Source organism: Ammospiza nelsoni, chromosome 4 (genome assembly GCF_027579445.1).
Source record: "Ammospiza nelsoni isolate bAmmNel1 chromosome 4, bAmmNel1.pri, whole genome shotgun sequence".
Lineage (NCBI taxonomy): Eukaryota > Metazoa > Chordata > Aves > Passeriformes > Passerellidae > Ammospiza > Ammospiza nelsoni.
In genome coordinates this window covers 73718409-73731138 of record NC_080636.1, presented here as the reverse complement: position 1 = coordinate 73731138, position 12730 = coordinate 73718409, and the positions used below count along the sequence as shown (strand labels likewise).

The window sequence follows — 12730 nt, the reverse complement described above, 5'->3', positions numbered from 1 at the left end:
TGCAGTTATTCCCCGGCATGAAGAACTTCAGACCCTGGTTTTGAAAACTGTTTTTCTTGTGGTTTAGCCTTTATTTATCATGAGAATTATTCATTTGTCAGTTCCAAGTATCAAATAAAACAGGCTCAAGAGAAAGGTATTTATATATTACAAAAGCTATTTCCATGCTTTTGTAAATATCTAATTTTCTTTAGTCCTTTCAAAGCTGGCAAAATTAGTTACACAATCTAATTTGGATGCTCTGTACTTTATAGTGTAGGATTGACTAGAGCATCTGGCATTCAAAGAGAAAAAAATGGAAGACTTATAGTGGTTTTCATGATTTCTAGCAAAATTTCTTTCTATGTTCTCTCTTATTTTATCCTCTGGCTTGTTGTTAGTCCAGGCAGACATTTACCCTTCAGTTAGTTCAGTTTTTCACATTATAAAAATTTGTGCTTTTTTATCTGATCTCTCCATTACTGTTTAAAAAAAGAAAAAGTTTCCAAGAATATACATTCTTCTTTGACTTCTACATCAGTAAAACTTAGTTCAGTAACTAAGAAAGTTGCATGAAAAAGTACTAGGAAAAGGGAGGCTGTGCGTCACACGTAAGGCGAGGAGAAAACACTTCTGCAGGGAGCTCACAGCTGACAGAGAACAAGTTCATCGGGTCATGGAGTGATAATGTGAGTTTGTGTCAGGGGCAAGACTGTGAGTGCTGATCAGGCTTTTGAATATAACAATGGTCCTGTGACCATCGTCACCAGTGGCTCTGCTGGCTTGCTCACCCTGCTTAGTGAGTCTGTACCTCACCTGAGGTCATCAAGGGTTACATACAGGGCATGATAGCCACTGAGTCAGCAAATAGCAAAAGATGATATTACATATATCAGTAAATACTGAAAGTCCTTGTTTCCATTTGATACTCATCTTCATGTTGTCATAAAGACAAAGTGGGAAATTACCATCTCTTGTTTGTTAAGTTGGGTTCTGCCTATAATGTTTTGCCAAAATGTAAGATATTGCCAAAACCATATTTTATGGCTAGCTAAATTTGATGGAATTGTCCAAAAATACCTTCATATTCCCAAGAACTGTAGAAATGAAGTAACCATTTCAGTGGGAATGGTTACAAGATCTCCTCTGTTGATCCTTTTTCTGGAACCTGTTTCCTACTTGGTATTAAAGGGTCCTTATATGATTTCAGATTTCTGTTACTCATGTTTTGTTTTTTTTTTAATTTCATTAGCCTATTCTATTTTGCAGAAGAGTTATCTGAAGATAGGCAATATTACAAAGTGTTACTACCTTAGTGTCTCCATCAGGGAACATTCTGGGAAGAGGTACTTGGACCAGTACCTTAAATGATTACTAGTGACTGGCATTACATTCTGCCTGACTTCAAGCAGAGAGAAGATGTTAAATCAAATCTAAATTCTAAAGTAAATTGGAGAATGATATGCTGTCTTTAATTTTGACTCCAACTCTCTAATCCTAGTTCAGTCATTTTTTTTGGCTGCAGTTCCTTCCCATTTGTATAGAATTGTTGTAATCAGATTTATTCTGGATTATGTGTGCTGGCTATATGGCTAGTTGCCATAGAAATAAAAATGTGTGGAAGAAGAATACCTCTTTTCATATGTCTTTTGCTGCAGTTAACAAAATACTTCTTTTCTGTCTGCATTGAATTATTCCATCACTTTACTGCTTTGATGATAATATGATCTATTTGTTTTTGCACAGCTGAATGTATTATTAAAGAAACCCCTGAAAAAGTCACTGCTCAGACCGTATTTAATCACACTTAGCACTACAATGTCATGCATCAAAACTGCAACTAATAATCAGCTTGGTCTTGTTTTTTGGGTACATGCATGGTTAGGAGGTTTAGGTTAATATCCTCTGTCAGGTCACACAGAGATATGGTTAAAAGATTACTTTTGATTGTGAAGAACAGAAGAAACAAATTTTCTTTCAGAAAATATATAGGCAAATGTGTGCTGTCAGGCACATGGTGTGGTTGTTGGGAATGCCCTGTGCAGGGCCAAGAGTTGGACTTGATGGTTCTTGTGGGTCCCTTCCAACTCAGAATATTTTGTGATGCTGTGCTATTTTATAAGCAGATGCAAGAAGTGGGGAAATAGCGTTTCTGAAACACAACTGTATACTGCACAGTAATATGAAGATGAATGTGAAGAGGAACACAGGAAAACTGAATTCTGATTGTTCATAGCTTACTTGATTAAAAAAAGGATACCAACAGGGGTGAAAAAAACAGTTTTGGAATATTTAGATTACTTGAAAGGACACCATGAAGATTGGAGAAGGGGATTGTCTCTTTGAGAGTGCCTAAATTGGAAGATGATTTTCAATATTATAGCCATGTAGGCATGGCTGCTCCAGAAAGATGTAAATTTAGTGGTAAGCAACAAACAACATTATTTGGCTCGTCCAGTGTTATCGCCAGAAATCACTGTTTGTAGTTGGAATTGTAATTCAAAAATGAGTATGGATTATGACTAAAGGACCGGCTAAAAAAAAAGCAAAGCAAAAAACAAACCACAAAGCAGAAATAGAAACCTAGAAGGAGGTAAAATTTATGTTTAAAGATGTCATACAAATCACTCACCTGTGTATTTTAGTTTACTAAATCTGAGTAATAATTTCTTAGTAAATTCGGTGTCATTTTTCACCACTTAATGTTGAGTAGGAAGAACCCAGTTGTGTCATAGTAAGCACTTAAGGGAAACTGTTTTCAAGCCAATAGCATTATTTGGAGATTGCAGTCAGAGAGTGGCAATTGTTAAAAGAGTATAGCAGGTACTTAGCTACACAACAGCTGTGTATTTTTTCCTGGTTGCTTTCAGTCCAGCACTGTACAAGCAGCCGGCCAACCCCCTCCACATACTGGGTGGGTTTTGTGTAGTGTTTCTCGCCTTAATTTCATTTTCTAGATAACTGTTAACAACTTTCTAAAACTATTTTCAGCTTTAGATCCGGCTAAAGATCCATGTTTGAAGATGAAATGTAGTCGCCATAAGGTCTGTGTTGCACAGGATCAACAAACTGCAGTTTGCATTAGTCACCGAAGGCTTACACACAGGTAAATACTTCAAAAGTTAATCCTATAGACATTTCTGTAGTGTTCATGACTTGTAAACCATAAATCCATTTTAATTAGTTTAATTACTTAACAACATGTGAGCAGAGTAGAAGTGGATTTTAGAAGTCATTATGTATACATAATTTGATTATAATGTTTACTACTTGATTCTTCTGCACTAGAATATTTTAAAAAGTATACATATTTAAGTATTGCAAGCTGCTGGTACAAATGCATTTAGGGAAATACCCACTGTGCCAGGACTAAATGAATAAAATTATTGTGATAGTATCCTACTGCTGTACATTACTTTGACATCATCACTTTTTATATGAAGCTAGAGAACTCAAAACTGCCTGCTGAAGTATAGATAACAGCCTGATGCAGTGTAAGTTGTTTGGGATTAGTGGGAGTTTTTTCCTCTGTTCTTTTTCTCTTCTTCTGTGCATTCTGATTTTCTTTGCATGCAGGACTGGTTAAATGTGAGGAGAAAATATATAACAAATTCATGTGTTTTTGTGGCTTTATCTGAGGCAGAAATATGAATATGTAGGACCTGAGCCATACGATTAGTTGTGTGCTAAGGAGATGGAGTCAAATTGCATTTTCGACTTGACATTGTTCTTTTTTTCACACTTCGTTAGGGGAAACAGGACACAGTAGAATGGCTAAATTTCAATAAATTGATTTAAATAAGTGTCTGTTAAAGTGCTTTGCTCAGTAGGGGCTGTAAAGAGCTGAGGAAAATAAGACTTCCTTTGTGTTGGAAGAGGATCATTTCGAGTACAGTTTTATGAATGATACAAGGAACGTTCTTCTGAGTGTCTCGTTATGTTAAATGCATCCATCTGGAGCTTTTCAAGCAAGCAAGATAGTACACAGTGAAAGGAACAGTTTAAATTGTTCTCGATCTGCAGCTGTACTTAATTAACAAAAGAACAGTATTTGTGGGGTTACACTGTTTATATTAAACAATCTCAGTGTAGAGCTAGACATTTTAGTTTGATAAAGTGATATCTATGCTGCAAGAATTATTATCAGACAAAGGTAGGTAGTCTGCTTTCAGCTTCCTCTGAAGTGTTGGAAATGTATGAGTGTTAACTGTGACCAAACAACACAATAATTCTAAATTTCTAAGAGGTATTACATGTCATGGAAAACAATGCAAATAATTACATTTTCTAGTTAAGTATACTTGCAGTAGGTGATGACTGAAAACCCTTTTAGATTAGATGAAGATGTCTACTCTTGAATTTAGAAACTTTTTGACATCAGCCTTCATCCCTGTATTATTCCTCCTGCAGTTCTTAGTACTGTTTTAGAAAGGTAATATTTTAAAAGACAAAGCTTGCTTGAATATAATGCAGTCAATTATGGGAAACTTTGGAATGGCAGAAACTTGATTGTAAAAAGCACTGTAAATCTAGTCTTGTAAGGTAGATGAGGCAATTTTTTACCTACCTATTCTGAGCCAGGGCAGGATTTTCCCAAGTTTAGATCTCCCTATTCCCCCAGATTACCGCATACAAGGAAAAATAATTTGCTTTGTGTTTTTTGTTTTTTCTAAAAAGGTTTTCCTTCATGCAGTTTCTGACCTTTTTGTAACACGATGGGATTAAAGTATGAGTATCATAAACACAAGGAGACATGTCTGCTGGGTCTCTTTACCATGACTGAGTTACTTTGCCCAACATGTGATTCCTTCACTTGTATCTGTAGTTTGCACACTGGTTATCAGTAGGGCCATCTGTTTCTCAGAGTTCCCAAAGGACTAGTAGACTCTGTATGAGTCTTGGTAAAAATTAGATGAGAAAGCATAACTTGACAGTTGACAATATAACCTATCTACTAGTATCCATTTCTAATATGTCATTTGTGTGTAATCTGTTGTGAATAAACATTTACAAAATTTTCATCCCAGTAATCCTTCCTTTTTGCTTAGTTTATGTGTGTGCACATGTGGTGTTCTTCTAGGATCAGATAGTATGAATAATTTATAAAAGGCAGTTGGGGATGTTTTCTGAAAAAATAGTCAAGACCTTTTTCATGAATTATTGGGAACTTTTCATAAAGAACTTGCCCATAGATTATAATTTGGACATATTTGCTGTATAGATCCAAAGAAGTTCCAGAGATTTTTCCCACAACTCTTGCACAGGAAAAGTATTTTAAAGAATGTGAATTGATACAGTGGCAAAGATGATCCCCAAGAGACTTTCAGGGAAGAGGAGACTGCATACTTCCAAGATAAATAAAATGTTTATGGGCACCTTTGGACTACCCACAGGGAAAGAGGCATGAAATACAGTTACAGCTGAATAGATTTCTCTGTAGTGTCATCAAGTTGAAATGCTCTGATTTATAGTTGAATTCTCTATTACTAGAAGTAGCATGCCCGAGCAGCCCTATTACCTAGTTTATAAATTCTGTTACTTTATTTAGGTAATAGCATAGAGAAGTTGCTAATCAGTGGAGACTGATAATTGTATCAAATTGAGGACTCAATTTAGTAATTTATTTTGTTGCTTGTAAGAAACTAACTTGCAGAAAAAACACATAGGCACAGACATTGTTATTCAGTCCCTGCTGTCCTAGGTGTTCTTCTTTGTACAGTGCAATCTCCAAACTATTTTAGCCCAGGGCCCCTCAGCAGCACACAGTGAAGCATGGGTGGATATTCCAGCCACCTGCAAGGCTGCTCGTGACATGATACGACAAGGTCCCAACAGGATCAATTAATGTGACAGCACACTTTAGTGATGATTCTACCTGTGCTTTCAGAAGTATTAAAATTTCTATTAGATTGGGCATCTCCGCGCTGTGATCTTACTGCAGTGTGCTTGCATTTGTATGGTTTCAAAACCACTACTGTGTCTCACTGTCCTTTTCATGGGGTTGTGGGTCAGGCAAGCCTATGGTTTTGCTCTTTCCTCAGTTTCCATGGCAGCTGGGATCATGGTCTCCCCTCAGTCTCCTCTCATGGCTCATTTCCTTTTCTGGTAGGCTGCCAAGATGGCAAGTCCTCTCTTAGCACACTCCTGCAGGGCCACAGCACAAGAGCTTCCTTTATGTGCTGTCCTGGAAAGACTGAATAGCATTTGACAAAAAGATGAAATAGGTGTTGTGGATCATTGGTCATGAGAATAGTTGGAAGTACCAGGACTTTGAAAACAGAGGGACGTGCTTAAAGTGGCAAGGTTTTTGTTGGTAGCAGGTAACAGCATTTGCATCTCTGCTGGCTGTAACTGTGTTGGAAACTGTGTTCTGTGTTCTGCACACTTAGCTCTCTGCTGGGAAAGTTAATGTACTAAGGGGAAAATATGCAGGATATGTATATAAAAGTTGTTCACATTATTCCCCTGTGGATTGCTGTGGAAAGGGAATATCTGCCGGCACTACAATGCATCATAAACCGGTAATTCAAACTATGGTGTAAAATAGAATTTTCATCGATTCTTTGAAATTTGGGAATTTGTCATTAACTTTTCCTTTTGGTTGAATGGTGTTTTGTCATCCCATTGTGCTTTCCAGTTTATATTTTTTGGTTAAGTAAAAGGACTTTATGGGGAAAAACCCTGTAAAGGGTGACTATATGAAATAATGAAATGCTTCACAGTATACCTTATTCCGTTACAAATACAGCTTGGAGAATATTAAATTCAGTATTGGTTATCTTGGGATGTGTTGATGTGAGTGTTATGGTGACAAGCAGGATATTCATCACACTGGGAGAAATCATCTACTCATTTTAGTTTCCAATCTCTTCACTCTCAGGAGATTCAGTGGTACTAAGAATCTCTGGCAACTGTGAGTTCACCCCAGTGAGCCTGGGGAAGAGGAAAGAAGTGATGTGAGTGTTCTGCCAGAAGATATTTGGACAGGAATAAAAAGGATGAGTCAGAGGAGAGGTCTGTAGGTGGTAATGGACATTTCCTAATGCTCACAATTGTATGTGTGCTTTTTGTGTATTTAGCACAGCAGGTGGTGGAGATAAATCCTCAAATTTCCATGTACTTCTTGTTGCCACTTTGAGTGAGGAAAGGAAGGATATGTGCAGGCACCACGACATGCAGGGGCTCATTAAGGCCATGCAAGCTGGTAACTAACCAGGCTCAGAAAACTGGAAAAGTTAGTCAAGCATTGACCTATCCTAGATTTACAGGTCCTGATGAATAGTGTGTTAACTTTCTTTTACATTTGAAAAGGACAATTATGATTCTGACACATACTGTAATTTTCATTAAGACTGACATTCTGTGGATAATAGGCTGCAGTACTAAATTAAGCAGTGTATAGGTGAAGTTCTAAGCCAGTAGGTTATCTGCAGATGAAGAGCAGGAAAATTTGAAAAAATGGGTAAGGGTTGCTACCCAGCAGAGACTTTTAATGTAAGCATACTAGTAAACATGGGGCAGTGCCTGTGGTTTCAGGAGAATTACTTTTATTGGAATCCTTTTTGTTCTGCATGTTTGTCAAAAATATTTATACCTGACATTTATAGGTGAAAGAAAGAAGAGGAGGTGCAGGCTCTTCTTCAAATGTTTCTCTTTGCTTTTATCTCAAATCAGCTGCAGGAGAGAATTTAGAAAGGAGATGAATTTAGTTGGGACCTAGTTATTGTACAGCCCATTCCAGGATTTGACTGCTTACAGCTGGAAACCAGTGAAGACTCTCTTAACATGATTAGTCTAAAAGTTCTGAAAATTAGGAAATTGCAAAACAGTTCTGGGCCAAAAATCATGTTTCAAGTAAATCCCAGTGTCTTTGATGTATTAGAACCTAGTGATTAATATTGTGCTTACTCATTGATCCTAGTGGATTCTGATTAAAAACCAGTCTCTTTTTCTTCTTCCATAAGTAGAAGAAAAGTGCTGTGTAAAATTGATTTGATGCATTTAATCAATCAATGCTTGGAGGCATTAAATTATTTAGTGCATTGAAGGTGTGTGCAGTTTTTCTAGGCAGATGTAGATCTGTCTCTTTTATGAATTCCCCACAAGACATGATGCCCCCTGCCCCCACTGTGAAGGTCCTGCTATGCTCCTATGAGTTTGTTTATGTGAATTGTGCAGCTTGACCCCACGGCTCCCCCTGCTATGGCAGAAATGGATTGCATTTGTCTCTGCCATAGCATGGTAACATGACATAACAATGTTTAAGGACCTGACAGCACTCACTTGTGTAGTGATACCGAACTCCTTATTTTTCTTACCTTCACTAATAATTTATTCTTAGGTTTCTGAGTAGGAAGCAATTGTAACTGGTTTCCAGTAAATATTAACTGAGCCACAGATTCTGGTGATACTTGCAATTCTAAAAAAACCACCTTACCGCATTTTATTAAAGGTTAAGGAAGGACTGGTGACCTTTTCATGGTAAAAACAATTCAGTTACAGATGCTGATCACCTGGAAAGTAATGAGTTCACCAGTCATGAATTGAGAGTCACAATAAGAAAGCATTTCTCTAAGTTAAAAGTAAGAACTAAAAAATTATAGCAGCTCTTTTTCTCTTAGAGCTCCACAAGGCAGATTCCAGAGAGGTGAGCAGACTGGATATCTGTAAGGGGCACAGCTGGGTGGAGCTGGGCAGTATGGAAAGCCTAATGATACAGAATTCACTCTCTAGGAATTAGTGACTCTTCAGAGATCTGTGAAATGAAGATGGATTTAGTGACAATTGTTCCCTGCCCCAAGCCCTATGTGGAGAAGGAGCTGAATTTAGGGATTAATAAAAATTGTCGTATTTCTGCCTATGGGTGCAGTCTTCAAGGTCGGACAGTTTCACTATTAAAGTGTATTAAAGAGTGTCACTTTATTACAGACTCACAGAAGCTGATAGTGGCAAAGATGTTACATCACCTAATCGAGTTTATTAAGGTAGAGGAGTTGGATTGCTTCATAGATTTTGTGGCGGCATTTAATCTTGTTACAACTTTCTTCAGAGTTTTGGTTTAAATGACATTTTGAGGTGCTCATTTGGTTCAAGTCATTGGTCATCTAGACCATTATCTTGCCTTGGACTGTGTCCTCTTCCAGTTTTCTGAAGAATATAGAAAATGAGTCTGAATACATTTTATATGAGGTAGATTATCAGATGATCTTCCCTGTATTTGGTCACCTTCATATTTTACCTTGAGGAAAATGTTCCATCTCAGCTTGGAAGTGATGAGTGTTGAGCCTTCTAGCATGATGTGGATTAGCCTGGATGATGTGACAGAAGCTCAGAGTAACACTGTGAAAGAAAGCCAAAACCTCTTCTGTTTCTATTCCTGTGGGTACTGCATGGCTGAGATTATGCTCCCAGGCAGAAAGTGAAGAAGTCAAATTTGTGAGAGGCTTATTTGTGCCTATATGTGAGAACAATTCACACACATAGAAAGTGCATATGTGTACATACATATGTGTACATGCATATATATGAATGAATAAGTACACATGCATATGTATTCTTTTTGTTCATATTGTATGGAAACGTATCCCAGATTTCCAAGACATAATACTTTTGAACCTGAGGTATTTTGCCTATCTCCCCTCCTTTGCAACAAAGGAAAGAGTTCTAATTTAGACTAAATTTACACTAAATTTCCAATTAAAAAAAGAAAAAAGGATGTAATTGCAAATCTGTAGCTGATTAAGTAGTCTGAAGAGTTTTGAAAGCAAATCTATTAGAGCTGATATAAAAGATTTTCTCATTGGGTTAGAAAAAAAAAAGGAAAAGAAGCAGAGAAGAAGGAACAGTATAGCTTTGTAGCTTTCCTGTCATTTTAGGTGCTGCAATGTTTTATTATTTAAAAAGAAAAACCCAAAAAAACAAACAAACTAAAAAAACTGAAGGAAAACAGAGGACTTGCTTTGGGCAGATTTTGTGAAAGTTGCAAACACCACTATTTAGGATGTCATCATTTCACATTATAATGCTGCTGAAGAAGGCCAGCTGGTGCAGTTAAGTCCCTTATTGGAAATTTTAGTCTGATTCATTACTGTGATTTGTAGTTGTACACAGAAACACTTAATCATTCTTATCCTCCAAGCTCTATTGAATCTACTGAAGGCTTTCTGGTTCTTTGCATAATTTGTGCTGCCAGTCTGCCAGCTTGGCAGTGTTTCAAGCCTGCTGCATTATCTGTGTTTGTTTGCACAGGAAGTGATGCTGCACGTAGGCTGAATTTACAGTAATTCTTTTGTAATAGGCTAATGAGCAACACTACTTCATTCACAATACTAACATTATATAGCTTTGATTAGACCAATTATTGTGTAACTATGCCATTGTGATCATACTTGCACTCTACAAAGTACTGAGAAGGAAATTTGCTTAGCTGTAGCTTCATTGAACTTGCTGAGAAAATAATTTGGACTTTGTGTGCTTAAGGGAGGTGAAATTTGAATATGTTGGAGATTTTTATATGCTATGCAATTTAATTTATTAAAGTGAGAAAATGAAGCTTCTTTTTTTGCTCTCCATTTCATTGCATTGGGGAGGAAAGGAGGCGACTGACACTGTGCATCCTACCTTCTGCACGTGCTGTAAAAGCCTGTTAATTCCTTGGTGAGCTTGTGTTCCCTCCATTTGTGTTAGTAGGAGTTATGGGTACACAGCTAGAGGAAAACAGGATCATCTCACGGAATTCCTTTTCTCTGTCTGTGGAGCTTTTGCTAACACTAGTGGAAGACTTCTGTGTCGATTGCGTTGTATATTGCAGGATCATTGTTGTCTGTATCAGCATTACTATTTATTAAGGTTGTTACTCAGCCATGCAGTATTTATACTTCTTGCTGTCCAGCTTCAAAATTCAAAAATTGCTGTCCTAATAGAAAAAAAAGAAACTTGTCCAACCCCTGGCCTTCTCAAACTTTGTCTATAAAAATCGAAAATATTAATTTTTTTAATGTTTGGGGTTTTGGTGGTTTTTTTAGTATGTGAAACAGACTTTAAATAAAACAGACTTAAACAGAGCCTTTGTATTCTGTTTGTTAGCAGAACAGATGTTGTCCACACTGTACTTTCCCCATTCAAAAAGCCATGACAGGATTTTTTTAAGGAAATTGTGGAGCTCTATGCTAGATTATATCATATGGACTTCAGTTAATTTAGTAAGTCCTGGGCCTATTCATTTTCTACCCGCTCTAGCAAGAATCTTGTTCAGATTCTCAGTTGCCTGTAGGAGTGAGAGAGTACACTGCGTAATCAGTGCACATGACGATTTTTTATTTTTTTTTTAGTGATCAGGAGAGTTCTACTTAGAAATTCTGCAGTGAGATTACAAATTAGGGTTGGATTTTTTTTTTCAGGAAAATGGATTTCAGCTTGCTGTGTTTCTTTCTGTCTTGGTGTTGGTGGCTGAAGGCACACTCAGTTGTACCATCTCCTAAGGAGCAGCGGGTTAGAAAACTTCTAGATAACAGGAAAGAATGTGACTAGGAAATCTGACTATCTAGGAAAGCTTTGTTGCTAGTGTACAATTTTGACTAGTAATGGGGAATGTTAATGTACTGTCCTGTTTGTAAAAACTAGTGTGTCAGCTTTTGTTGTGTTGTTTTAAAATGATAATTTTCCTTACAGTATTCCTCAGAATCTACTTTAAAAGATGGCCTTTAAAAAAAATATTAGGAAGAGTGATGAAGGCAGTGCTTTTAAATTACTTCTCTACCCTTAACTATTAGCTGTCAGAATCAGCTTTCAGTGTACTTAATTAGAAAATATTATCAATTCTAAAATAGCTGATGCAAGCATTTGTAATCAGTTAATGCATGCCTAGTTTGGAGTTTCTTCATGGCTTGTGTGTTCAGGGGTTTGGGGTTTTTTTGTTTCTTTGTTTTTTTTTCCAGCATTACTGAAATACTCTAATACTGGATAATGCAACACAGTAGAATTTCAGGATGCTTGTATATGAGGGGTTCTTTTACAGGTTTAAAATTTTTATTTTGGTTATAATGAGGTGCTTTTATTACAACCTAGCATCAGTTTTTATGCATTTCATTTTATGTGAAAGTTATGGTTCATAAGTTGTGGATATAGGCTCTGAATACATCTGTTGTTTTGCTTATGTACCAGTGGTGGGAAAAGGATAGTGTGTGAAACCAAGCAGGAGTAGTGTTCAGGGAATAGAAATCATTGTACTAATTTCCATTTATGTAAAACAATACATTTAAAGTTTCCAATGTTGAGAAATACATTAAGTGTAGTAGCTGGAAGTGTTTGTCATCATTGAGTGATGTGCATATATTGCTACTTTACAGTAAATGGTATTACTGCTTTTGGAAAAGAAACTCAGCATGGTAAGGGCATGTGAGGAGTCTCAAAATGTTCGTGTTTGTGACATGGTCAATTATATAAGGGAGTTTTGTGTCTGGCATATTTTTATCTTTTGTTTAAAGTCAAATGGCAAAACCCTTTTCACGTGTCCAGATTATCTGAAACAGGTTTGTTTTACAAAATGCTGTTGCCTGCTACAGGAGAACAGAAGTATTTTACTTAGGTGTGTGGCTTTTGCCACAGGCTGCTATGTCTTTTATATTAGATACTTACAACCTAAAAAAGGTATCCTTTTTTTTTTTTTCATTTTATGCCAAAATCTGTATGTATACAGGGATGCTTACAGCATGCAAATACTTTTTCTGAAATGCCTATGCATCTGTATTAG

General features: G+C 36.8%; 1 protein-coding gene across 3 annotated transcripts in view; it reads left to right on the top strand.

Moving 5' to 3' along the window:
- The window catches only part of SPOCK3 (SPARC (osteonectin), cwcv and kazal like domains proteoglycan 3), a 167081-nt gene that overhangs the window by 71124 nt on the left and 83227 nt on the right, over window positions 1-12730 (top strand). For all 3 annotated transcript variants that reach the window (XM_059470783.1, XM_059470784.1, XM_059470785.1), the window contains one exon: window positions 2971-3085. In XM_059470783.1, the coding sequence (XP_059326766.1) occupies window positions 2971-3085 (115 nt within the window). The remainder of the gene's footprint in view (window positions 1-2970; window positions 3086-12730) is intronic.